Below are 27,987 nucleotides of genomic sequence, written 5' to 3' on the forward strand. Positions count from 1 at the left end.
TGTTTTTATGTTCATATACTTTTGCATTTTATATTTCTGTGTACAAAATAGTTAACGTTTATCCTTTTTTCTTCTTGGACCTCCTTGATTTTTTTGTTAATTTGTCTGTTTCTGTGTATTAGTGAGCGTAAGAAACCGGAGTCAAATTCTATGTATCCGTACGCCAATGAAGCTGATTCTGATTAACCTGAAGCATGAGAGGGAACAACTCAAACAATGAAGTACTTACCTAGTTTTCAGATATTCCCTATGATAAATAATTAAAGTCATAAATACAAAAAACAAATAGGTTAGGGAGTTTCCTCAGTGATGCTCCTGCAACAAATCAAAAACAGCGAGAATATAGATCGGGAGCTTAATTAGGTTTATATCGGCATTTGTGTCATTTTTCTTAATGGATTCTGCAACATGAACTTCAGCCCCCTCTCATTACACCGCCATTAATTTATGTGAGGAAACACTTACAGAACCAAAGGGAAACTGCTTAAATATCTACCACTAAATCCAATTATTTTGAAGTGGTCCTATTATGCTTTTCCACTTTTTCCCTCTTCTTCAGTGTGTTATATATATTTTTGTACATGTAAAAGGTCTGTAGAGTGTAAAATCTGAAGTCCACGCCTAAAAGGAGTTACCCTCCCCCTCAGAAGCTCCTGAAACGGCTCCATTGAATTCTCTCCTTCACTTCTGTAACTTTATGAGGTCACAATGTTACAGAAGTGACGTAAAACTCCTTCCGGCTAGTTTGGCCCTCAAACAACAAAAGAGAGAAATGGAGCTGAAGCTACGGAGGAAGAGTTTTTTTTGAAATGTGAAACGTTGACCAATCACAACAGAGCGGGCTAGCTGGCCAATCAGAGCAGACTTTGTTTTCTGGGGGGAGGAGCAAGCGCTACAACGGAGCATTTCAGAGAGATGGTGAGAAGAGGTGCTGCAGGACAGCCAGGATGAGAAAAACAAGGAGGATTATGAGCATTAACGCATGTAAACATGTTGTAACTGTAACTTGAGATTAAAATATGCACCTGGAAAATAGGGCCTGTTTAAGTTACAAATGACCAAAATTTAAAACAGCAACCTTCTGACTTCCCTAACAAAGATCACTCTCCAGGAGGACCTTCTCACACCATCCTGAGAGGAGCGGCCTTTACCAGTCCTGTCAGGTCTCATTCAGGGCCCACCTCACTGATCCCCTCCACTGACAGCACAGTAAGCCATCTGGAACAGTGGTGGTTTCCCTCTCACCCAGGACGACTGGAGATGGCTCCCAGCTCGACAGGCTGACAGGTGGGGGGCTTTTTGCCACCGGCGTGCCTTAATGGAGAGAATAAATTGAGTGTCATTTTAGTTTAACACGGATGACCGCCTTAATGAGCTATAGATATACGGTCACGTTTCTAACCCCACACGCCGCAATCACTTGATGGGAGTCATTAAAAAAAGAAAACATTAATTTCCACTTTTGAATTTCATTACAGCTGGTCTTCCTGAGCATAAACAGCTCTCATGCAGGTCTGAGTCGAGTCTCTGTCTGTCTGTCTGTCTAAGACCCCCGCTGAGAAATGAGGAGCATGTGGGGAAATAATGCAAAGACTGTAGCTGGTGCTGCACTCAGGATTAGTTCTTCATATGCAGCAGCGTATGTTTGTGTTTATTATCTGTCTGTGAACATAATTTCCACAGACCCCTGGGATAACAATTTTTGGTAATTAATTAATCTTTTTTGTAACTTTTTCAAGCAAGAAATGTCAAATCCATCTAGTTTCAGCTTCTTAAAAGGTGCAGATTTCAAACGTTTTGAAGCCAAGAAAGTGTGGTTTGCATATTAGGCAACTTTTACATTTTCAAGAAAAAAAAATCTGCATATTAATGATAATTGCCTCATTTTTAAAAATGAAAATAATCCTCACATCCAGGTTGCCCTTTAAAACATATTTACATCCAACCAGAAAGAATAAGGAAATTATGGTTAGACAGTCTGTAATTTAATTTTGTTGTAATGACTGCTTTGCAAAACTTACGTGGTTGTGTTTTTTGTTCCCTTACGTCTTTGTACATGTGTGTAAGAGGTATATTGGGAAAATAAATACCCCAAAAATAATGAAAATAAGCATTTTTTTGCAGCCCTAAATAACATGGACCCCTGGAATTACTGAAAAATGTATAAATGCCCACAAAATCCAGTCAGACGGTGTCGCCCAGAAGTGTATCTTGTATGCTCTGCTGCCTGACATATATAATTCCGTGGTGCACATTCTAGTCCACCGCTCTATCTGGGATTGTGTGGCGTTCGCTGACATGCAGGCGGCTGCTGAGGGCATACAAATGAGCCAGGTGACCGGGACCCACCACAGCAGTCCAGAGCGGCGTCACAGACAGATGGGAGATATTTGATCAGATGTCGCAGACCTTTACACATCCTCAGGGAGCCGCAGAGACAGACACCCTCCTAATGCCCTCAGTCTGTGTGCACAACGTCAGACTGTGGAGAGAGTACAGGCTGTGGGAGGAATGGGAATTCAACCATCGCTTACACACAAAATCTCCTGTTTCTATAGAGAGGAACTTTACATTTAAATACAGTACTTTGTTTGCATTACTTAAAAATGTCTTGTGCTGCAATCAGTTTTCTTTAGAAGCCTCTACAGAGCAGTTACATGTTTTTTTCCCCCCCCATATTTCCACAATAAACCAGGGTGAGAAATAGTTAAAATAAATGAAAACTGAAAACGTCAGACCAAATAATAAGATATATTGAATAGGAGATGGATTAGATGTCAACAAAAAAAGCAACAAAGAGGAAAATAAAGTGTATCATAGACGAGATAAATGAAACGGCACTGATGCAGAAAATTAATTCATGGGGACGTTAGTGTAGACAAGTTGCAGGTTCAGTGGGTGTGAGTGACAGAATCAGTGCTGCAAGTTGAAGAAAAGCTACAGAGTTGAATTCAGAACTGGATCTACGTCTGGATCTCAAGTTATTCAGACAAAAAGATGCTTCCTGTCTGGCTGTGGGGAAGATGCTTTTTGTTTGTTAAGTCTTATTTTGTGAACTGCTCAAGATATATTTATAAATGCATATGATGAGTAATTACGAGACCTGTGCTGAACGTAAAAAGTACAAACTTTAATTAGCAAAAGGCAAGAGCATATTCACAACAGCAAACAAACTTGTGTGCTGAAAGTTGTTCCGATATGATTGTAAGGCATGACTAACACAAAAAAACAAACCGCACTGAAACATTTGATCATCACACATACTCGTCTTACAGTAAAACTGAATTTCACTAGCTAACATAAATACGATTCTTTGTCGAATACAAAAATAACACACCCCGATGTCTCTGCAGTCGGGACAGCGCTACATTAATCTCCTCCCGGAAATGTGTTCGGGTAAAAACCAAACTGGAACACAAACATTACAGAAATGACACCAGGTCACATTTGATTTGCTTCTGTGCTGAAGCAACGCCGGGATAAAAACTGAACGATGGTTCACATTCCTCAACTGTTTCACAGTAATGAATTGGACGGGAGCTGCATGCATTATGGCTCAAAATAAAACAGTAATGTTAAGTAATGAAATGCCCAGAACGAAAATTTACCAACCATTTTCTCAGTTAGCATTATGCACATTTCAAGAGTTCATCATGTAGGAGGAGAAGTTCTTTTCACAAAATGTATCAGTTACAAAAAAATAAAACAAAGTATGTTTTCTGCTCATAAAAATAAACACTTTCAAGCGAATGTTTTCTGTCATACATGGACGAGGTTCCTCCTGAGGTACCAAATTTCACATCAAATATATTAAGTAGCACACACACGTAATGAGCGAACAAACACAAAAAAAGCAACCTTATGTAAAGCACAAACTAGTGGTTTGGGTTTTTTCTCTCCAAAATATGTCAGTTAATAAACAGAGCAGTTTCGTATAAAAGCAATTTCTATGGAAAACCACAAAAAAAAAAAGACGTATATAAATCTTTGTCCACACACAAAAACATACACACAAAGAAAAAAAATAGCCCTCTTAACATCTCGCAGCTCTTAAAACTGATCTGCTATTCTGAAAATGAAGTTCCTTTGGACCATCTGTACCAACAAGTGAGTGAGTACAACTGATTTTGCAGTCACTTCCCACAGCATTCGCAGTGAGGGACAGAGGCACATTCAATATGCATTAATGGCCTGTGGTGGTCGGCTTTTGAAGAGCAGAGACCAGACAGTGGGCTTTATCAGGACTTGTATTCTGGAGAATAGAGACGCGACCTGGGGCTGTTGTTTGGGTCCCTCATCGGTATGGAACGGTTCATTGCCGTGTAGGTTAAACCTGGAAAAGAGCCACATGTAACACTGAGTAAACAGAGCATCGTTAGCAGGATAGAACAGACACTTTGTGGAGAGAAAATGACATAAACAAGAAATAAGTGGAGCAGTTAAGGTTGTTCAGATACGGCAGAATTTCAAAAACTACTTCAAAAAAATACTTTCACAAATTTAAATCCTCATTTGCATCGGTGTCATGGATCTCTCCTGAGCACAGTGCAGCAGTCGGAGCGCTGGCTGTAAGTTGTGACATCAAACACCGCCTGCAGCCGAGACATTAACAATATACCCAAGAGACTTTGGGACTGAAGCAATGCCTTCCGTCCTTTTTTACATCAAAATGGGCTTTAAATTACAATGGCTGAGGTGGCATTTCATCGAACAAATCTATTCTGACTGAAATGATCCTGGATTTTGTCAGACACCTCTATTATCTTTCCTAATGAATTCTCATCGGAGCTTTACAGCCTGGTGGCGTCACAGATTTAGTGGTTGAATAAACTTCTCTTTACCGCTTTTAGAACAGAGAGAGATAGAGATCAAGTATTAAAAAGACAATTGAACTCCCATTTAGTTGAAGATCCCTTTTAATGTATGCTCCAAGCCTTTACACGCCGCAATGTTTTTTTCACGAGATTCATTTTTCTCTTGTCACGAGTACGTTTCCAGAAAACACAAAAGTTTTTTTTTTTTTTTAAAACAAAGGTTGATTTTTCTGAGCTTTTGCACCGCGGATAAAAGATGTTCAAAACATACACTAGTGTACAACAACATGGATGCTCCTCGGTCTGAAACCAAGACAGCAAACATTTCAACAAAGGTTCTGCAGACCAGATCCAATCATTTTGTTCTTACCTTTCACAATAAAAGCCCTTAACATATACACTGCAAAATTGTTTACCAGAGGAAAATTCAGTGAGAGGATTCCGCTAAAAGGAAAAATAGCTTTTAGTAGCTTAGACTAGACACCAACAGACCTCAGACGGACTGCCAGACGATGCTCTGGGTCAAGAGGATTCTGGTAGTTGGTCCTCTACCTCTGTTTGAATATTTTAATGAAAAAGTGTTCCAGCTGTTGTGAAATAAAATCGCTGCCAGCATAAAAAGTTTAAGTGCAAAATATTTGCAGTATTTTGCATTCTAGTGTTGTTCGTTCGTCGAGCCTCCAGTGAGTAAAGGCCTTTAGTCTTTATTTGCTTAACAGCCGTGGTGACAGTGTCCTACCTGAGTTGGGTGAAGATGACCTCTGCATGAAGGCAGGGTGATTCGTTTGTTCCCTTGGGCTGAACACAGTGTGGAGGACTGCAGGGGATAAAAAAAAACACGTTTTTAAAAACAAATCATCAAAGTGTCTGAAGAGGTCAGTATTAAAAGTCTTGGGAATAACACCATTTTTTTCACAACTTCTAGGTGTTTCAAAGTTGTGACCGCCTTAGATGAACACAGATTTGTCATGTTATGACAATACTTCATTTTTGAAGGGACTTGTTACATTCTGTTTGTCCTGAAAGACAAGATGACGAAGCAATGTAAGAGGCATTCATTTATAAAAATATATATATGAAAGAAATAAGAGCATTTGTTTTTAAATGCCATTATTATGTAAGGAGGTTAAAACATTAAAAACATAAATAAAGTAAAAACCCCAAAGCCTTGTTTTCTCAAGTTACACAAACCTAATGCAATAAACAAAGAACGACAAGAAGAAACTGAAAAAAACTTTCCTCATCATCATACAAAATAACCCAGGTATTCAAACACACTGTATTAGAATGAACGAACTGCCAACCACCTCAGTTTTACAAGAACAGCATTTCCTACAGTAATGAGGTGACCCACCGATGATGATGATGGCTGTAGCGGCCAGCAGAGCGAACAGGGTGAAGAACATCATCTGGTAGCAGTTTATAAAGCTGTGCAGGGAGTGGCCCCCCTCAGCGGGAACAACTGGAGGAGCAGCTGCTGAGAGAGAGAGATGAGATAAAGAGCTGTCAACACCTCTTCAAAGCACAAACTACATTTGATACATAGATAAATATTAGCTAATACACAGCTTCACCTCAATGCAGGAAAAAAAGCTTTACATACAATACTCGTTCTTTTTTGTATTTCATGACTACCTTTAGTTCTGTCACTTTTTATCCGAAATTCAAACTACTTTAACAAACATGGGGGAACATTCTAATATATGATATGCAATCATCTATTCAAAGTTTAAATTCTCAGTGTATAAGCGTAGCAGGCTGTGACTTGTGCTGCAGCAGGGACTTTCCTAAAATGACCAGTGTATGCCCTGTTGCAGTCTAAAACTAAATAAAACTAAAGAAAAACTAGAGAGCAATGCTGAACGGTTAATCAGGACAACAAATCATCGGAGAAGTAATATGACAGAGAATTTAGAATTTGATACCATATGTGGAAAGATCCAATAAGGCTGTATTGCTGGTGTTGTAAAATGTAACTGCCTTACTGAGTTATGCAGCGGAGGCACCAGCGATGATTCTTTTTTTAGGGTTAAGCTACGTGGCTTGCATTGAAATGACATGAATGTGATAATGCATTAGTTCAAACTTAACTAAAGTACGCTTAAAGTAACACTGAAAGGATATCTGACCTAGCTTGGCAGCACTGGGATCAGCCACTTGGATCAAAGTGACTGGGATGACGACACTCTGGCCGTAGGAAGTGCTGCTTATGGAGACGGAGGTGGTGACCGCTGCCTGAGGGTCCACAGCGCTGATGGTGTACTTTGAGTAACTGGGGAAGCCTTGGTGTACTTCTTTCTCTTGGACAGCGATGTTGGGAGAAGCAGACACCACCTAAAAAGGTGTGGGAAAGTTTATTCTAACAAGGGTCTGCTAACTGTAAGAAACGTAACAGTGGCACATTTTACTAGATGTTCTACTAGAAGTCATTGTTTGGCCTGACCTCCATGCTGGACAGGGCAGCAGCGGGGCCGTAGACGGTGAGTTCAGCTGATGTGTGAAGGTTTGAGAGCAGCAGCTCAGTCTGGTCCGAGTAGAGGCCCGGCTCTATGGGCAGCCTGACGCCGACTTGTTCCCCAGAGAGCACACCGCCCTGCAGGCCGGCCCTAACCAGCAGGTTGGACATGGACATGCTGAGCACACGGGTCTGCTGGTCCGTCATCGGCTGCAAGGTTATGGAGCATGTGTAGGAGCCTGAGGGCAAGAATTCACAGAGGTAGAAGTTAATTAATTATTGATCATATGGGACAAAGAATGGCAGGTAAGATATGGTTTTTTTTCTGCTCTCCCTGCTCCTTTGTGGTTATGGAATGTGTAAATAGGGTTGTGAATCATTAGTTCTTCCTGTTGTGCACTACCATGAGCAGAACAAATGCTTTTTTTAAATATAGGCTATAATGACTATGGATCTCTCAGTGAGTGATCCCTAGTGTCAATGTGGTCTCAAAAGGTGGAAGCTACGTAGAAGCATTATTTATTCCCTATCAGTTCTAATTACTGAACCTGTCAGGGTGGGTCACTTCACCATCACACGCTCCCATTAGGACCCTCAGTGGGATCCAGCTCACTGGTTACAGCCTTGTACACACACACAGCGAATCCCATCAGAGATAAACCAACAACTGGGGTGAAGTCCCAAACCCCAAACATAATTAGAGCAGTGCTTTCAGGCAACAGGGAGTCTCCTCAGTTCAGTACATCACCTGGACACCTTTTATAGTCCCTGCTAAACTCATTCCATGGGCAATGCAGATATTGATTTTACCCTTGTAAATAGTATTTTCCTGCCAGAAATGCAGAGAGTACACATAGCCAACTGTGCGCCCAGGTTAGATATCAAAGTTATTTTATTTTGGAACACTTCTAAAAAAGGTAGAAAAAATAAAATGGACAGGTAATAGATGCTAAGATGTAGTTTTCAACCAATACCTTAAAAAAAAAGGTACAATCCGTGATCTAAATGTAAAAAGGAAGGACAAGCCCAACACTTAAAATTAAAACTACAACTACATTAAAACCAACACGAGTCATCTCGTTGAACATCACATCAGTGCTGCAGGAGTAAATAAAGCCTAACGCTCTGTATCTGAATATAATGAAATGATTAAATAATGCCAAATGATGTGTAGATGCTCACAGCCTTTGACTGTAATCTCTGGTCTGAATTCAGATCAGCCTTACCAATGCTGGAGTCAAAGCTGGTGTGTGTTTCGAAGACATCATTAGTGGGGAAGTCAATCGCATCACTGGTGAAGCTGAGGTGGCAGCTGACAGAGGTTTCTGGCTGCAGCTGTGAAATGGCTCTAGTCTGGGCAGAGGAACAGGTTCCTGCAGGGTAGAGAACGCTGGAATAAGATACAAAAACTCTCTGCTTCACTATAAATCACTTTGTTATCAAATCAAAACAATTATATCAATTTAACAATTTAAGAGTTAGATGACAAGATTGATACCACTCTCATATCCGTCTGTCAAAGATGAAGCTCAGCACAAAGACTGGAAATGGGTGGAAACAGCTAGCCTGGCTCTTTCAAAAAGGTAACAAAATGATCCTAAACCACCTCTAAATCTCACCAATTAACACTTTGTTTGTTTAATCTTATGTGCCAGACTATTTATTGGCTCTTAGCAGTTGCCAGGCAACCAGAGGACATACAGGTCAGCGTTGAAAAATAGAACATAGCCATCCATAAACTGTCAATTTTCCACTTTGTTTTTTGTACTGATTAAACAAACAGGATTTAACATGATAAACACAGAGCTTTGGAGGGGCTGGTAGGTGGACTTTGTCATCAGGCTAACTGACTCTCCCTCTTTTTCCAGTCTTTGTGCCAAGCAAAGCCAACAGGCTGCTGGCTGAAGCTTTGTATTTACCATACAGACGTAAGAGTGGTAAGAATCTTCTCATCTAACTCTCAGCAAGAAAGCAACTTAAGTGTTTTTTCCCAAAATGCTCAACTGTTCTTTTGACTAATTTCCCCCTAAAACTGAGTCTGTTCAGTACCAATGAGGTTGGTTCCTCTCTCTCTGGTAGTGAGTAGGACTTTTGTTTCCTTGCCGATCCTGACCGGTGTCGTCTGGGCCGTCGCAGCCGTCCGTGTTGTTGCTTCTACTACTACCTACAGAACCAAACAGAGAAAGAAGACATCCAATAAATCCAAAGAAGATTCTGGTGTGTGCTTGAATTAATCGCAATTTAATGTCCATCCACAACTAACGGTTTACATCAATCACACCAGACTGTGAAACTAAACTAATTATAAACAGCTGAGTGTTTAATATGACATTACTGCTACCTCCATCAACGTCTCCTCTCGCACTGATTCAAACAAACACACACCTTCATTCAGGTAATTTCGATAGAATGCTTGTAAGCACTTTTCTGTGTAAGATAAAATACCTTGAACCAAATCACATCAATTCTCGTTCTGCTAATAAGAAATATTCATATAGAATAGCAGGTAATATTCAGTACACAAGCAGGGAGGAGCATGACAGGATAGAATATGGTGGCACTGAGAAAAGCCAATTAATCCCTTCCACACTCCATCATGGATGAGAATCAAGAGCGGTAATGTCACGCACACACATTAGGCAGAAACAATGCGTTACCGAAAGGTGATGATGGATATACTATACATCTGTTCTATTTCTGTTCTTGTTATGATATATTGCTAAAAGGATTGATGCACTAGTGGAGAAGATGAAAAATCCCAAAAGAATAGAGATTCTTGTCTGAAGAAGAAATTAAGAAACCAGAGAGGTGTGCCGTTTGCATAATTACAACACGGCTCTTCTAGCTTATTTATGACCGTCATCACGACTGAAAAGGGAGACGGTCTGTCAGTGAAGCATGGCGGCTAAGATAGTGAGTGCTGCCTACATACAACATACCTCTCTGTAGGTTTTCACAACACCAGGTATCTCGTAGTACACAGTTACTGTCCCAGAGTCTCTGGCTACTGCTGCACCACTTTTAGGGTCCACCTGAAGAACACCATTAGATGAGGAGCTCCAAGTACCATGACCACCTGCAGAGAAGGGAAGATATGTCCAGCTTTTAATTTAAAGAATATCTACACTTTGTTGAATTAAAACAGCTTATAGTATGTAAGAAAAAAATATATAAAGATCTCTACTACCTTGTTTACATTTTATTTTATTGTTTTTGTCTTTATCATGTAAAGTGCCTTTGAGTACCTTTTAAAGCGCTATACAAATAAAATGTATTATTATTACTAAATGATTAGGTTCAATAGGATCTTTATACTTAAAAGAAAATTCAATAAAATGCAGCATCAGAAAAATTGTAATTCCACTTAATCACAATGAACAAATAATACAATTTAACTGCATAAAGATTGTGGAGGAACAAAAATGCAGATAATGCATAACAAGGCTGGCATCGTTCCAACTTTCCAGATGTTTTTCTTTTGTTCTTTCTGGTCAGAATTGTTAATATCTGATGAATTAACGTTTACACAGCACAGTACGTCTGCTGCTTATAAAACATGTAGATCTCTCACCATCTGTGCTGGTTAACTGGGCAGAGAAGCAGACCACATCCCCCACCACCAGTCTGTGGGCCTCATCTGGGTGAATGGCGTGCCCGACAGGAAGTGGAACGTAGTCCGCCACACCCACGTTTTCACTGTCCCACGCTGCAAGAAGAGTGAGGCCTACATTGACGGTCCTCACCGTTAGAGTGTGGTTACCGGGTCCAACCCCCACCTGCACCAAGTCATCTCTGCGGGACAGAACAGAAGTACAGGTCGAATTATTATTGTTTCTCTCTCATCTACGACCTTTATTCGTTCCCCTTCTCCTCATCGGCAGCTCCAATAAACTATACTATACGCCAATACTATTTGACATGCTTTAAAAAACAGAGAAATGTTTTGTAAACACAGTCCATCACATTTATAGTTCAGTGTTGTTTTTTCATTGCTACAATAGTACAACATCCTATATATTTATCTCTTTTCCCTTGGCAGAATGTTTTGCTTTTTGCCTCCATCTCCAAAGAATCTGTTCGTAACAAATAGGGCCAAACTGCTTCCACCTCAGATAGCGGTAAATACAATATGCTCCTTGAAGAGTGGGATCTAATCACAAACCTGGCCCTTCAGTCCCAGGACTACCGGCCCTTAACCACTATGACTTTTAGACTTTCCCCCGAAAATTGTCTGTCAGCACCTGGAGAACAAGGTAATAGAATCAATTTATTGTGCAGACAGATGAGGGGGGTCCCTCATCACCCAGCCCAACACTCCTCCCATTAATTTAGCACTCACTCGGGTGGAAACAACTTCATCTGAAATGAGGTTTAAATAACAGCCCAGTAAATTAATGTGGTGAACTCCTAGCCTGCCATGACCTCAACTACCCTGGTGGGGCTCTACAGACATTAATGCACACAGTCTTAACGAAAGAATAACAATATGATGTATCATAGTACTGGCTACGTATAAAGAAAATCGTTAGTGTTGTTTATATATCTTGTGCAGATCAATATCATAAAAAAGACACCTTGTCAAATACATTTAAATAAAATAAAATAAATCTAGTGTGTTTTTTGCATTGTAACAATGAAGATATAAACAACGCAGAGACAACACTGTCCAAATAAAATACATTCTCTATTCAGCTGGTAGAGGGTGAGTAGTGTGTGGGCTGACATGACTTGTCTGGCAGAATTTGAAATACAGGGAGACATTAGGTCACGCAAGGATCTGTGAGGTTGAATGAACTAACCACTCAAAGAGAGTCACTTAAACATCTCATCCAGCGCTCCGCTCGCTCTCCGTCCCTTCTTCTCCCTTTCTCTCTCTCTCTCTCTCTCTCTATATATATCTATATATATATATCTTTTTTCAACTTTGGAGCACTAAGCAAACTGCAAAGAATATCCTCCTTCCTCTGCTTGTTTAGAGGTCATGTTTCACTCGTTGAGTCTCACCATATTATGAAATACGAAGGTTAATGACAGAAACATAGTGAGAACTGATAAAGAACCTATAGAGTGTGTGTTAACAGACCTGTTTGTGGAAAACGTAAGGTGGGAGTTGGAGCTGTGAAGGGCTTCTCCCGTGCTGGCGTGAAAGTGGACAGTGAAGGTGAGCACTATGCCCAGGGGCAAGGCTTTCAGGCTCTCCCTGGTGTGCGTGTAGAGCACCGGACTGGTGCTGAAGCGCACATAGGACACGGGTACAACCTGAGGAATGAAGGGAAGAACCAGAGACAGACTCAGTAACTGCAGGGACAATGTCAACTGTCATTTCAAGGGTCATTGCTACTGTTCTGATTGCAGCTACAGATATGAGGGCAAAAAGAGCAGAAAATAGAGAAATTCTATATCAAACTGGAAAACAAAAACAATTCTAGACATAGAGTAGATGTGAATGTGGCCTATATTAAGATAGTTTCTTGAACTACCATTCCCAAATATTAAATTAAAGTACTATATTAATATGCTAATAACATACTGCTCATAATAACTTAGTGTTCATCCCACATTCATTTAAATGGGTATTTTGGAATTTGAAACATTTCACATTTTCAACAGACTGACATGCACAGCGTATATATATAAAAAACAGACAGGACTGTTAGCACCCAGCTAAACTGCTTTTAAAGCCTAATATCTGAAACACTTTTCATGCAGTGGCTCTCAAACTGACCTTCAAAGCGAGGATGAGAGTTTGATTGACACCAAAGGTCTCTTGCGAGGTGATCAGCAGAGAGGAGCTGCCGGTAAGAGAGCCAGAGAAGAGGAAGCCCTTATCATCCACTTGAGCGATAACGACCTGGTCAGGGCACTCCAGCATCTGGTAAGAGAGTGCACCTACGCCGTCCCTATTAGACACGGAGAAACACAACGGCGTCAAAGTTTATCTCAAATATGTACATGTTTCATGGTATTTTGCGATAAAGCTGTTGGAGGAAAACTGATTATTTTAGAGAAGACAAAAACTACTGTGCGGGCACTTGTTCCTCACCTGCTAGTTTGGAGTTTGAGGGCTGAGTTCGGAGCCATCAGTAACTCCCCCGCCTCTACTTCGGGATTAAGCATGTGTAGCTTGTCATAGACCTTGATCAAAGCAAAAATGTCGAAACTTCCATTAAAAGAGGGCTTTAATCATTCTTTCGGGACAAGAGACATGTCATAGTTTAATGCAGTTTGAAGCTGGATGCATTCAGCTCCGACTAATCTGCAGTCTTATCACTTCACGAAGTTAACAACTTCAGATACTCCAAAGCTCAGCAGCTTGAGTGCTCTGCTGCCTGAAATGCCAGCTTTTTTCTATTGTGAAAAGCAGCAGGGGGACACGGTCATGATAAGCAAAGCAGTTCATAAAAGAGGTCTTTATAAAATATCTGCATACACAGTATTTATATATCTGGTGCTCAGGACACACAGAGGCCTTTTTTCAGGTGTATTCCCACCAAGAGAGTTGTAGCCACAGTGCTGTACCTGGATCTGGATCTCATCCTTGAGCTCCTGTAGATTCCCCAGTAGCTGCCCAGCATTGCGGTCAGTAACTCTGAGCACCACCTTCAGCCCTGTCCGTCCTCTCGTTCTTCCAGTCACCCTCATGCCAAAGTTGTGCTCTGACTGGAGCTCCACGTTAGCCTGAAGGAGACAGGCACCATTAGGATGATGGCAAAAAATAGCACCAAATCAAATAAAATAAAATAAAATAAAAAGGCAACAGTGATGAGGAAGCAGGGACAAAGGCTGACAGGGAAGCAGAGACAAAGCAGATTCTGTTTATTTATAATCATAATGCAATGCAGGGACAGCACATCTTAAGTCAATCTGATAAAAGGATCCAAGGGACAACAGGAGCCAAAAATAGAAAATGGTTCAGTGGCAGAAACTGCATGCGATATCAAATGAAACAATCAAGTGCAAGGGTACCTCAATGTGCCTTGGCTGCACATCCAGAATGTCTCTCTTGGTGGTGGACCAGGTGAAGGTGAGGCCGGGTACAGCATTGCCAAAGGAGAAGGGCGTTTGACTATTAGTCAGACCCATCACGTATACGGGCATCTAGAAAAGGAGAGGAGAGGAATGAAGGCAATCAGTAAGAACAACATCGCCCATAAAGAGATTCCAATTAATTGCAGTGCTGCTGCAGTAATACTTAGATTTGGGGACATTTTAATTTTGTGGTTCTCCGAAAATAATCATACCTGTGCCTTTGTTTTCATTCTTGTGATAGGTGCTCGGATTCGAATGCCCGTCAATTGCACGACTTCAACTTCTACTTGATCCTGCGAACACAAGAGAGAATAAGCTTTTTAATGGAAAATCAAAGCAAACGATATACAAGTCCGCATTACAATATATACATATTTACCTGAGACACAACGACTAGTTTCCCAGTCTCTGCATCTACAGCTTGGACCAGTCCAGTCACAGTGACATTTCCGATGGTAACACCCTTGACGTGGCCGATGCCATTAACAGAAGCTATTTCCTCACTTGAAATAGAGAAAAGGATATTGGACTGAGGTTGAGGGCCACCCTCAGATGTGATCTAGAAAGGACAGCAGGAATGAAGAGATGGAGAGTTTGTGAGAAAGTAATCTTGACACACGGACAGTTAAGACAATAGCTTTCATCAATGGAAGGTCTGATAATAATAATAATAATAATAATAAGGTACGCAAGATGAGAGAATGAATATCGGACATGAGTAATGCGCAGTGCGAGTGTATTACTGAGTTTAATGTTCAGCAATTAGGAGGCCTCTTGGATGGATGGTAAATGCTCGCAAATTAACGCACGAGTTGAGGAAAATGAAAGGCGAGCTGGATGTTTTAACCAAGAGCTATTAAGCTAAAATTATCTTCCAGAAGATTCCTGGCAGAGGGCTCTTTTGGCAGATTAACCGTGGACCAGATGAACTGAGGCCAGCTGTTTCTAGACAAAGCTCGAGCATCAATATTATACATACTTGCATCATTGCTCCGATTAGCAGGGTCATTTTCCTTGGGATGAGTTTGAACGGTGGAAATACCTAGTAAAAGTACAGGAAAAAAAGAAAAAAAAAAAGTTACAACATGTGCAACACATATGCAAGAGACGCATATTGAATTGACATTTTAGATATTCAAACTAAATTATTATACCTCAATTTGTTGAGGTGCAGATGCAATTTTTCTCCCATTTGTATCCACTACAACGGCTGATAGAGTGGTCTGACCAATAGAAACACCTTTCACCATGAAAACAGCTGTATCAAGCTCGGTGGACTCCGCTAAGTGTCTGCAAAATAATTAAAAAAAAGACATTCAGGATTGCACATGAAGCCTTGCAAGTTCCCACATCCTCAAACAAGTTTCACAATACTTACTTTAGAGAAACGATTGTAGAAGCTGCCTTGAGTTTAAGATTCATGAAACGGAAATAGCTGGCTGGGAAGGGCTTCTTGTTATCGTCCAGGACCCTGACATAAGCTGTCACAGATTTGCTAATCTCCACCTGTAATACAGATGAATGGCATCAACCATTAGGGAAACAGTCATTTTGGTTCCCAGGCAGGGCAAAAGCTAATGATGCTAATAAAGACAGGCTTTTATGAAAATTGGGTAGGGATGTGCTAGAAGAGTAGGCATTTCAGGAATGTGTGATAGTGATAATGGGAATCATCCAGTCAAGACGTGGATACGGGGATGGAAACTCACCTTGTCAACCACTCTCACGTAAACCTCCAGGATATCAGAAACGTGCACTGTGGCCTTGGCTGGTGATGGAAATGCCAGACAAAGGTCGTGAACCATCACCTTCACCTCCCCTGGCTGGACGGGAGAGACCTAAATACACAGAGAAAAGCAAAGTGATAATTTAACTAATTATCTGCAATCAATGAAGAATTTTTGAGCAGTGGTGTCCTTTAATCCATAATCCTGATTGGTTTATGTATTATTGTATATTTCAGTGAACTAATCCCATCGCAGTGCAGATTAGAGTTGCAAAAAGGATGGAAGTATTGAAGGTGGAATAATCAATGGGAATTAAAAGGAAATTTATAGGAAATGTATGTGAATTAAATGTAAATAATGGGAATAAAATGAAAATATAGGAGTTATTTGCTCAGGTTATATTTACCATTTCATGTGCATGATCCATGAATTCACCAAATAAAAGCATTACTTTGAACGCAATTTGTATATTAGATGGCTGTACACATGATAATGCAATCCTTTCCAGAGGATCGGTCTTCTGTTGCTCTTCCTTAAGGTTCTTCACTATGAAGTTTTTTTGGTGGGTGAGTTTTAATCTTATCCGATTCAAAAGGTATAAAGACAGAGGCTGACGTAAACTGTACAGATTGTGAAGCCCCTTGAGGAAATCTGTGATATCGGGCAATATAAATAAATTGACTTGACTAGTTTGTCAAATACATACAGTGTGAAATGTGTCATGTTGTGAATTAGCTAGGAAGCAAAGTTAACTAATGGGATAAAGGTATTTTGAAAATCTGAGGTGTACAGTGTGGGCAGTGTGTTTAAAGAGAAAAACTGATTTAAAAAAAGAAATGTAAAACAATAAAGAATGAATAGAAATAGATAAATTACAACTACTAAATTATCTTGCTCAATCCAGCCACATCCAACATGGCAACAGCTAGATAGCAAAAACTAGCATTGGCAGGAGCACTATTTAACCCCAAATAAGTTCACTATTCAAAAGAAACCAGTTTATATTGAAACCGTGCAAAAACTCAGAACATCCAAGGCTTCACATCCCCTGAAATATCTTAAGGAAATTGACCAGAACTCTTATGACCCTTTATAACCCTCGTCCAGATGTTCCCTCTTACCTGAGCTGTTCCTTGGGCCTCCTGGAATACCACGTTCGCGATCCCTTTAACACTGGTATTGACAAAAAAGTGTCCTGATCCTTCTCGCAGGGCCAAGTTCGCCTGCAAAAAAAAAAATACAATGAATGCGGTGTGACAAAGCAGAAAATTATCCTGAGACTAAAATGATTACATATTGTTGGGAGATTCCATTTGTTTTTTTCTGACAGCCAGCTGGCCTCGCATGAGACTCACTCTTTAAAATCCTCTTACACAGGTCACTAGCTGTTGTTTAACCCCCACACCTGCCAAACACAGCTCCTATATCATACAGGATTATGAGAAGGAACCCACTGAGGGATGTAAGGGATATAAGACCCCCTGTGATTACTAATGTTTGAATTCATTCAGTTGTAACGAGGATGATTAAATTAATTTCCATTTCTGTTCCATTTCTGTTCTGCTTGATTAAAAGAGTAAATATTATCCTTTAGAACATGAAATATGAAAAGCCTGTGTCTCTGTCAGTGTGAATGCTTGCAGAGGTAAAGAGATGACCTAGTGATAAGCGTGTGAGGCCACAGCATTGATCCGTCTGTCCCTTACCCGCACATCTGGGTGGTTGTATATAGTAACTACGTCAGGAGAAACCTTCACGTCTTCAACCAAAAGCAGCTCCAGAGTGGCTGAGACAGGGGTCAAGGTGTCATACTGTACAGAAGAAGAAGAAGAAGGAGAGGTGAAAACAATTAGTGTTATGGTTACAAGTATTATACCAACATACAATACATTTGGCTGGTAATGTCAGATTATGAATGAAACGATTTATTATCACTGGGTTTTTTTTGGGTTTTTTTTTTTTAAATCACCTGCCCACTCACTCCAAACTACAAATTTAATTAAATAGATATCATCTCCATCTCAGTCAGATTTTAATTAAATCAAAAAATAAATCCCCTGACTTTGATCTGACTGAGAGCAACATGTTCACAGATCAACAGAACATCATACAGATATTTTGAATAACGTTCAGTTGCTTCTGCTTCTGCATTTTAGAGGAAGTGCAAAACTTTGAAATAATCTTAGTGGTTGAGTCACTTACTGGACTGGGAACTTTAGCTGCTGCGAGATGTAAAACCTGGTAACGCAGAGCTGTCACTGTGATGGCAGCAATGCCGGTTTGATGATGGACGAGAACCGTCTGTCGGCCTGCCACAGATAACAGAAACAAAACAGCAATTAAACAAACAATCCAAACTTTTTGTCATCACTTATCTATAGAAACAGAAAGCAAAAACACAACAAAAATGTTCTCCCAGTAATAAGTAAACAGATAATTTCCCATCTGCCCACGATGTCTTAGAATTAAATCCCTCCACAGCTTTCTCTCCTGCCTTTGCCTCATTACTTTCCAAATGTCTAAACAAAAGAGGTAAGTTTAGCCGACAACCCACTCGTTCTAAACACAAACCAACCAGAAAGGCAAGTCGCAATGCTTTACCGTGAAGCTTCATCTGTTTGTTGTCATCCTCCAGCAGCTGTAGCTCCATGGGTAGAGTGGGTTCAATACTGGCCAGCGACACCATGGACGATTTCCACAATACGCTCAGAGAGCTGAAGTTGTCAAACTTCCTTCCTTGTTGATCAAAAGCAGCCAATTCCAAAATGGGATTACGGTAATTTGAAACAGGTACCTAGAAAAAGGTGGTGTGATAAATTAATTTTCTATAATGCATCCATTATAGAAAAACATTAATAATCATTATCATAATTGAGCTACGGATACTTCTTAATCATTTTACAGAAGCTTAAGTGTGATGATATTTTGTCCTTTTATAAGATCTTCAAATGTCAGGTATCTCTTTTTAGAATTAAATTTACTAAATAAAATGACATAAAAAAGCATTTTACAAAAAACAAAATTACTTTTCTTCAGTTATTTCAGTGTGAGCAGCACAGAATTACCAGTATTAAAAAGTAAGTGCAGCATAAAAGCCTTTACAAGGCTAGAACATCTTCATGGTTTTAATAAGCATGCCGAATATATTTTCTTTAAACCTTTGCTCTTGTTGTTACTACTTTCACACAGAACACTAATATAGCGATGGAATTTTCCTTTTGGACAAGGTTGATTTTTCTGAGTTGTTGCACCACAAATAAAGGCATCAACCAATCATGTCGTGTTGAACGGACATATTTTAAATGTACACTATAGTGTTCAACAACACAAGGGCTCCATAGTCCGAACTGAGACAGCAAACTGTATCACTCATTTCAACATCAACAAAGGCAGCACAGACCAGATCCTCTCTTTACGTAATTTCCTTTCAAAATAAAAGCCCTATACATATGCTCTGCGTAACTGAAAACTCAAATCAATCAAGAGCATTTCACTTAATGGAAACTCAATAAAAAAAAGCTTACAGTAACTTTATACAACAGTTTATCACATGCAGACAATAGGATCATGGTAGTTGGTTATCTGTCTGCGCTACTCTATTTAAACCTTTATTGAAAAAGTGTTGAAACTCACAAATTTGCATTGCTGCTGGGATGAATAGTTTTGATGCAACATATTTACAGGTAAATAGTTCCCATTTTCGTGTTGTTTATTCGTCACGTCCCTAAAAAGCCTTATGACAGCATGGTGAAGCTTGTTGGCCCCTGTGGAGGGACCACATACATACCAATTGTTTGTTCTGCTGCAGCAGCGGGCAGCTCAGGTCCAGCTGTGGGCTGGAATACACTGGAACCAGGGTGAGGCGAGACGGAGGGGCACACACAAACTTGACCACTGCCGGCTCCACGGCAGGAAAAGGATTGGTCACACTGGCCTTGTTTCCCACCATCACCTCCAGCACCTGAAAAAGAACAGAATGACAACTGAAGTGGGCAACAAAGAACTACGGTCGGAGCCATTTCGAATTGACGAAACTGAGGAAGATATTGATGAATGAGGCCCAATATGGTTTCAGTAGATCTCACCTGCTCTCCCAGTGCCCTGCAGGTGGCTCTGACCCAGTGCTGGTTATAGTTGTGAGACGAGGGATTGGTCAGAGTAAGGCTCACGCTGGCCTCATCCTCAGCGCTCAAGTTGCAGAAGAACTTTGAGGGCTCTAAAACCCAAGGCCGAGGACCGCCCTCAAACAGCATGTCTTTAGATGATCCTAGAGTCACCACGGCAACGGACACAGGGTCGACCGCCTGCCAGACAACATTATTGTATTATGAAATGTTACGGCAGGACACTTTCAGAAAGAAATGCTTTTACAAATATCAACAGATTTGGGGGACCAAAATTTAAAGACGCAGAAAATAGGTGTGCAAAATGTCATGGAGGGACATTTTGAAAAACCAAAGTGAGAGATATCTGAATCCAAAAAAAAAATAAGTAGGTATTTATGTATATCAGCTTGGCCATTCTAGTGTTAAAAGGACTTAACTGGGGAAAAGTTGAGCTGAAATCCACAGTATTTCACAGAAAATAAACAAAATTGGGTCAACCTTTAGCTGCCAAGGCAAAACAAGTGAAGAAACAAAAATGTCTGCACTATTTTGAAGAATACTAGTCAACCCCATAATAAAAACATGACCTCAAAAGTGGTGCATCAGACAGCATGTTGGTGTGATGATAACCTGCAGTATGCAAGAAAACCACAGCCATGGCTGGATGATTGACAGAATGCTGCATAATAGAATATTTGTACACCTCATCATAATACACGTCATGAGTACTCTACCACAACAGTTGAAGTCATTTTCATTACTGCGCAGTCCTGGAGCCCAGGTGGAGAAAACAAATCAGAGTCACAAGTGTTTAATGCTTAATTAAAATGCAAAGAGGAAACCCAGGAGGAGAAGATTTTTAATATCCGCAGATCATCGCATTTCTGCCTTGATTGTAATGAGAGTCTGTGTGCGTGTGTGTGTATGGATGTGCACGTATGTGCATGAGTGAGTTTGTTTCCTTCCGAAGACAAAAAGCTAATTGGTGCTTTAAGGTGAGTTAAAAGAATAAAAGCAAATCACAACAAAGACTTCAGGTAAAGTTTAAGATAATTGCTCCCTGCAGATTGAGAAAGAAAATGCGTTTTATTGAATAAACAACAAAAAACTACCCACAAGGAAATTAATTCTGGAGGCCTCGAGAAAATATCTATTAAGAGGGTAAAATGATTGGTCTCAAAAGTTCAAGAAGGAATAAGCTGTTGGACTCACTCTGAGAGGAAGATATGCAGCAATGGTGATCTTGACACTGAGGTGAACGTTGCCGTGGGTGTAGCTCACAGTAAGGATGGTGTATCCGGGGGCCAGGGCCTTGGCTCTCACCCCACTGCAGTGCTCCTGGCCCGGAGCCAGCCTCCCTGCATCAGGACAATGAGGGTCGGAGGAAGCCAAAGAGTAAGCAAGAATAAATTATGACAATGTACAAATAACTCCAATTGTTCGCCCCGGTGAACTCATTTATCTTCCCTTCTTAAACCCCACTGGAGAACAGAGAGGACATAGTATTTGTCCCAGCCCACTCTTCTGATTAATAATACAAGATTCCTAAATTAAAAACTGTAAATCTTGCCAACAGAAGAACTTTGAAAGAGATAAACGTTGCATTGACAATCTGAAAGCCATAAGAAATGTTAAAGTTTCAGAGGGAGATCGAGAGGATAGTGCGATTTATCGTTTAGGTTTCTCTGGGTAACAGATTAATACACATTTGTCTAGAGAACAATATTTTTTGGATTCATTATTTCTACAATTCTTCCTTCCATAACGTGAAACTGCAGTTGAAGTTGTGAACTGATTTTTTTTTTTTTTTTATTGTAGAGTTTGTAAAAATTACAGTGATAATTTACATTTTTTTATAACAGTTATTACTGCAAAAACCGCAATGAATACAGAGGGTGATCCCCCTTAACGACACAAAAAGTAAGTAGAGTGGTACAACGCAACATATATACCCTCCTCATATAAGCCCACAAGACATGCATGTTTAATCGATTCATTCACTGGCCAAGAGGTGCGATCAGTCATAACTCGCATTGATTAACACTAAACAGAGCGATCAATGAATGAGTCCCTGGAATGAGCATCAATGGTTGGTGAACCTTAACTGTATGCCATTCAACCATGTTAATCCATGAGTGAATTCACCCACAATATGTGTTGACAGCAGACCAGCAGCTCAAAAGAGAACACTGTGTACATTTTATTTTTCAAAATGTATATGCATCACCACATGACCAGGCCAGATCACCCGGACTCACCGTCTAGTAGTTGGAAGACGCCGTGGTTCTCCTCCTCAACCTGCAGGTCAAACTGGGAGCAGTCACTCAACATGACCCGCTCTCTCTCCCCATCCTCCAGGACGCCGAAGATCCTGAGGGGCAGATCCAGAACCAGGCCCACCCTGGCCTCTACTGGGCAAGGAGCGAAGTCCATGGCGACGGGCTCGACAACATACACCTGAGAGAAGACGGGATTGAAGAGGGGTAATAAAAAAGGTTTTAGATTGAGGGGCTGGGAGTGATAGTAAAATGTGTAGATTCAAGATGTAAGACTTTGGTGTACTTTTATGACAAGTAAGTTAGATAATTACATGTCACATTTTTATGTTTTCTTGATTAATAATAATGCACTCCAGAGGTAATTTATTATACATTTTGATTTCAACTTGCCTGAATGACTTCCATTAGATATGACAAATCACAGCCTTAAATAAAAGTTAACGATGGAAGAGGTAGAGCAATCATCTTTGGGGGAAAAAAAATGCAGCAACATTTACAGTGAAATATAAAAATGGACCAAGTCCAAAAGGTGGAGAGTTGTTTTAAGTTTTCCTGAATTCTAACATTGAAATCGTTTTGGTTTCGAACACTGTATAAACACATGTTGCTTTGACATACATGTAAAGCCCAATGATGCCAAACAGGTAGGTACATGTTGTGCAAAATGTGCATCAAGAGTAAAGGCGCAGTCCGAAGTACTTAAGCAGTTGAAACTTTGGTATGAGGAGCCTCTTTCGAGTGTCAACATCTCCCCAGTGCTCTTTGGTGGCGAAAGACATCAGGCTTTTAAAAGCCCCTTTCATAAACCCATATAACAACACTCAAAGTTAAAGCATGTCAAAAAGAAAACTGTTAAGGTGACTCGGTTTGATCAGAGTTGATTGACATAGCAACGTGACTCTCACATAAACGTCATCACATTTTTGAAATATTTCCTGTTGCCGATGGTGCATGAGATTATGTGACAGCCTCTTTTCCAACTTCCTCTCGCCTGCTTTAAACCTGCGAGAGGCGCAGATATAAAACACCACGGATACAAATACATCATGTGAAAAACTGTGTGTTTGTATGAAAGACCACTGCTGATAGTGAGAAGATGATTAAGGAAATAGATTATGGCTTTTGGAATTAAGTAACAAGGTCCATAAGATCTGATAAAAGCTTAAGCTGCCACAATACGCATGTGAAAAGCATATGTTATAACAAAAATGTACTTTAAGTCTTAATCCCTTTGGACATATTTTTGTAGTATTCACTTTGAGAGTTCGAATGTCTTCCCTTCCAAATGTAATCTTAAATATCCATTAGTGGATTGTGTAAACGAGAACATTTTGACATTATCTGCTGATACTTTGACGTAAACACTATACTCAAAGAAAGGAATAATGCTGTGCGATAAGATGCTGACGTGCACTTTTTGTTTCCTGAAAGTTAGAGGGTATAAGTATAAAACTGATGAAACCAGTGATCAAAGTAATTAAGATCATCACATGGGCCATAACTGCCTTATTAATATTTAACAGGTGTGTTGTTTCTCAATGTGACCCAACTTACCTTCATCTGGCCAAAGTGTAGTGAGTTGCGCAGATCGTGAGCGTAAACTGCACTGACGCCGATGTCACTCACTGTTGTCATCACTCCTTTCACGGTCACTGTGGCCACAGCTGTGTTGGAGGAAGACCAGCTGAAATTTCCACTCCCTCCGGCCGCCTGCCACAAGCACCAGGAAACAGAAAGTCATCACATGCACCAGAATGACAGCCACACATTTAGAGCTTTATTGCAAAGTATGAATAAGAACAACAGCAAAAAAACCACATTAAAAAGGGTTTCACATTGCTTGACATTTATGCCCAACGACAGATTAAAAGCCATTCAGGCACCAAGTTTTTTGGCCTGTAAAGAATGAATTACCTGTATTGTGTACTGATACGCTCCAACCTTGGGCTGCCATGGAAATGTCAGAATACTGGGACTAAGAACTATAGGGTTATAGATTTCTACATCCTGTTCGTTGTGGACCGGGTTGGCGAGTGCATGGATGCTTCCAGTCTGAAAAAGAACAGAAGCAACAGGAAATGATCAGGCTCGCTCTAATGAAAATGGAAAAAAGGGGGCAGAAGGTAAATGCCATAACGATGCGCCAGCTAATTAATGCAAGAAAACTCACTTCATCCACAACAGCTTTTAAGGTTGCATCAATCAGGGTTAGGCCTTCTTTGAGCGCTTTGACTCGATGATACGATCCGTTCACAGAAGACTCCAGGAGCTCCAAGTACTCAGAGGGGAAACCAGTGTCAATACGGACGTTCTGCGAAATCAAAAACAGCCACACGCAGATGTTTAAACTCTAGCTTTGTATGGCTCTAGATAGAAGCAGGGTTTAAAAAACTTTTACAGACTCTGGAGTTATATTTTAATGAGTGTCAAGACTTTGATTTGTTCTTACTTCAATGGTGACAGTGCTCTCATCACTGGTTTGAAATACTAGCTAATAAAACTCATAAGTTGAAGAAGGAAGGCTCCAAGTGCACTAAATCTTTTAACGGCTCTCAAATGTGTTACCGTTTCAAAGATGACCACTTTGTTTTTAGTTTTCCACTATATAGGAACTAGGAAAATCATATTCAAAAAACACAGGACTGTTATGTGAGCTATGCCACTGATTAAAAAACAAGCAGGAAAACCAGTTAAGCTTATATAACTACAGCAGAGTGATTTAACTGAAGGACACTTACATCAGAGAGGTCAATTTTGTTGCCAGATTTATCAAAGACTTCGATAATGACATCATAGACTCGGCTTGTCTCGAGAACCCAGCTGTCTCCTGGATGAATTTTAAAACCTAAACAAATAACAATGGAAATGAATGTTAGCTAAAACATTTTTTTTTTTTTTCAATATTTGCCACTGTGAAATACTTTCATCATGCTTTCAATAGTAAGAGAAAGGAACAGACCTAGGTAGCCTGCTTCAACCACATACAGAGTGCTGTTTGGCAGGCGAGACACTCCCTGCATTCGAAGGCCTAAGGAGATGCTGTTAAGGAAAGTTCACATAGGAACACTCATTGACAATGACAGCTCCAAACTCGCTTTCTTCATTTTGCCAACTGCAGAATACTTCTCATAGAACCACTCCGCTGCTCACAGATAAAAACCAAGATTCATTATACTGCCCCGCCCATTTTTTCACTTCCGATTTGAATGCAATTGTATTCGTTTTTCCAGTTTCTTTGTAAACAATGAATATTTGGGAACATATACAGCTCCACTGCGGAGATACGATGTTTTTTCAGTATCACATCCGTCAGCCGTCAGTGACTGGGAGCACGACATATGAACATTGCCTGAAATCACATATGATGGCATTCTTAATTACTCTGTAATGTCTCTTGGTGTAGATGAATCCACTACGAGGAACTATAATAGTACCAAAGCGGATCAGTGCACTTTCCAGTCGGACGCAGCATCAATGCATGTCAACAGTGTTTTTGTACTTACTCTCACTGACAGGAGGGTAGACAGAGTTATGCACAGAGTTGAAATTTATAAAAAATAAGTTAATTCAGAGGGCGAATCAAACTAATCTCTCTGTTTGCAAGCTAGATATTAACAAATATGTAATTTTTGATTTAATAAAAAAAAAAATGTACCACCCCATTGATAAACCTGTCTGTCCCTGCTGGCAGTAACAGTAATGACAAAAACAGTCCGCCAGGTCGGTCACACTGAGCCAGCAGCTCCTCACAGCTCCAAAAAACATCTGTGTAAATTGCAAAATATGTGTTATTTGGATAAACTTATCACATATTGTTAATCCTAACAGTTACCAGCTGAAAAAATATTAAAAATTAAATAAACTGTTTTTGCGAAATAAAAAATGATAAAGCTGGCGACCCCAAGCAAAGTAAGTAATCGCACTTCCGCTTAAAAATGGAAGTAAGATTTCAAAATGCTTCAATGAGGGAGCACCCTAGGTTCAGGCACAGAATAAGGTGAATTATATCATAATAACATCTACAGAGTACGACTTGTCAGAAGGATACTCTTGTGATCCAGCACCACGTTGATGTGTCCAAGTTGAATTGCTGTAACCGTTGATGTGCTTTGATCCAGACCGGCCACGGCGACGTCTGGGTTTCCATCAGTGCCAATCACACTGTTCTGAAGGTGCAGTTCATACTGATCACAGGGCATAGAGAGCTCTGGACAAACAGAACACAGGAGTTAAACTGATGCTTGAATGTTACTAGCTGTGAGTGAGCCAACTACAGCTTCAGAAACAGTACAGCAGCTTCAGTCAAAGTGAAACAATTGATTTTACTCTTCACTTAAAGAGAGTCGGACCTGTGATCGTGCCCTGTCTTATCTTCAGAACTTTGTATCGGATGGAAGTTCCCGCCAGCAGGTAGACATCATACGCAGGACTCAGCAGGATGTTCTCTAATATCAAGAGTCTCACTTCTGCGGCACCCACATCCTGTGGCACATTTACCATAGTTACAGAACAACACACAAGCTTCAGCTTCCCGCCTTAACAAACCAGAACACACTGGTTGAAGTGTTCAAAAATATATGTAAATCAAACTCGGCAATGGGCTCTCGGTTACGTTTTCATTACTCTATATAGTTTTTACTGAAAATAACTTCTTCTTTGTTGGACAATATCTTGTAGGGATAAAAACTCAAGTAAAAGGTTAGCTTGATGAAAACAATGCAGGCTACAAAACGCTTTGACAGCACATAATTAAAAATGTATCTGTCACTACAGCCGTGATGTCACACATAAAACAGGAAGGACTCATTAATAGCATGGAATCTTAGCATGCTATTTTAGACGTTTGCATTTCAGTACATAAGCTCTCAAACAGAGAAAGGGCACAAGATAACTCATTCCACTCTTCTGAGTGTCTATGACTGTGGAAATAAGGTGGATTATTTAAACTTTTTGCTCGCGTCAACAGTAAAGAAATGTATCTTTTGCTTACCTTATACAATGACTCTTCTAATTTAGCCTTTAATTTAGCATGTCCTGTTTTCTGTCCTGATACCAAAATCATATCCCCCTGTTTCCCAACACGCTCCATTTCAGATATGTATCCAGGGGGTGTGTAGGTGGACTCTGAGAACTTAAGTACCCTTGAGTAGAGAAAAAAAGACAGTTTGGAAAAGACATTTCAGACGCAGTTCAGTGCATCACCGTGCATCTGACCTCAAAAATGATTTCATTTCAGAGAAAGAGGAGCAAGAAGTAAAAAAGTATCATCATACTACTTAAAAAATAAAAGAATTCTCAGTGGAATTCTGAATGCAGTATTAACACAAGAGATGCCTACCGTAATGCATTATAAGAGTCAGAGAATCCATTCACATCTACATCTTTCACTAAGGTCCAGTCAAACACCAGACCAGCAAGGGTGCTGAAGGTGTTTCCTGCAACATAAAAAAAGGACAAGAGTCAGACGGGCTATTTCTTTAACTCACAACTTTAAATCTAAACACATTGCTATCTGAGCTTTGGTGAGTTGGGGAAGATATTTGCATAGACCTTTCCACTTGTGTTATACGACTGAGG

At 40.2% G+C, this 27,987-nt stretch overlaps 1 protein-coding gene across 2 annotated transcripts in view; it reads right to left on the minus strand.

Moving 5' to 3' along the window:
• Positions 1–3,109: 3,109 nt before the first annotated feature.
• The window catches only part of nup210 (nucleoporin 210), a 28,528-nt gene continuing 3,650 nt past the window's right edge, over positions 3,110–27,987 (minus strand). The window contains exons 4-40 of one of the 2 annotated variants that reach the window (XM_054609346.1): positions 27,749–27,845; positions 27,401–27,551; positions 26,760–26,892; positions 26,459–26,617; positions 25,370–25,438; positions 25,149–25,255; positions 24,581–24,721; positions 24,325–24,462; positions 23,965–24,120; positions 22,390–22,588; positions 21,344–21,489; positions 20,111–20,329; positions 19,813–19,986; positions 18,627–18,819; positions 18,228–18,334; positions 17,732–17,836; positions 17,147–17,248; positions 16,008–16,136; positions 15,677–15,804; positions 15,453–15,588; positions 15,278–15,340; positions 14,678–14,857; positions 14,511–14,591; positions 14,236–14,367; positions 13,789–13,947; positions 13,313–13,404; positions 12,995–13,169; positions 12,353–12,528; positions 10,841–11,061; positions 10,209–10,345; positions 9,319–9,433; positions 8,496–8,642; positions 7,258–7,508; positions 6,944–7,148; positions 6,169–6,288; positions 5,554–5,631; positions 3,110–4,333 (exon numbers count right to left, since the gene is read on the minus strand). In XM_054609346.1, the coding sequence (XP_054465321.1) occupies positions 4,239–4,333; positions 5,554–5,631; positions 6,169–6,288; positions 6,944–7,148; positions 7,258–7,508; positions 8,496–8,642; positions 9,319–9,433; positions 10,209–10,345; positions 10,841–11,061; positions 12,353–12,528; positions 12,995–13,169; positions 13,313–13,404; positions 13,789–13,947; positions 14,236–14,367; positions 14,511–14,591; positions 14,678–14,857; positions 15,278–15,340; positions 15,453–15,588; positions 15,677–15,804; positions 16,008–16,136; positions 17,147–17,248; positions 17,732–17,836; positions 18,228–18,334; positions 18,627–18,819; positions 19,813–19,986; positions 20,111–20,329; positions 21,344–21,489; positions 22,390–22,588; positions 23,965–24,120; positions 24,325–24,462; positions 24,581–24,721; positions 25,149–25,255; positions 25,370–25,438; positions 26,459–26,617; positions 26,760–26,892; positions 27,401–27,551; positions 27,749–27,845 (5,216 nt within the window). In that variant the 3' untranslated portion in view covers positions 3,110–4,238. Of the gene's footprint in view, positions 4,334–5,553; positions 5,632–6,168; positions 6,292–6,943; positions 7,149–7,257; positions 7,509–8,495; positions 8,643–9,318; positions 9,434–10,208; positions 10,346–10,840; positions 11,062–12,352; positions 12,529–12,994; positions 13,170–13,312; positions 13,405–13,788; positions 13,948–14,235; positions 14,368–14,510; positions 14,592–14,677; positions 14,858–15,277; positions 15,341–15,452; positions 15,589–15,676; positions 15,805–16,007; positions 16,137–17,146; positions 17,249–17,731; positions 17,837–18,227; positions 18,335–18,626; positions 18,820–19,812; positions 19,987–20,110; positions 20,330–21,343; positions 21,490–22,389; positions 22,589–23,964; positions 24,121–24,324; positions 24,463–24,580; positions 24,722–25,148; positions 25,256–25,369; positions 25,439–26,458; positions 26,618–26,759; positions 26,893–27,400; positions 27,552–27,748; positions 27,846–27,987 lie in introns of both variants that reach the window. The other variant, XM_054609345.1, reaches the window with a different exon arrangement.

This window comes from Anoplopoma fimbria, chromosome 12 (assembly GCF_027596085.1).
Source record: "Anoplopoma fimbria isolate UVic2021 breed Golden Eagle Sablefish chromosome 12, Afim_UVic_2022, whole genome shotgun sequence".
Taxonomy (NCBI): domain Eukaryota; kingdom Metazoa; phylum Chordata; class Actinopteri; order Perciformes; family Anoplopomatidae; genus Anoplopoma; species Anoplopoma fimbria.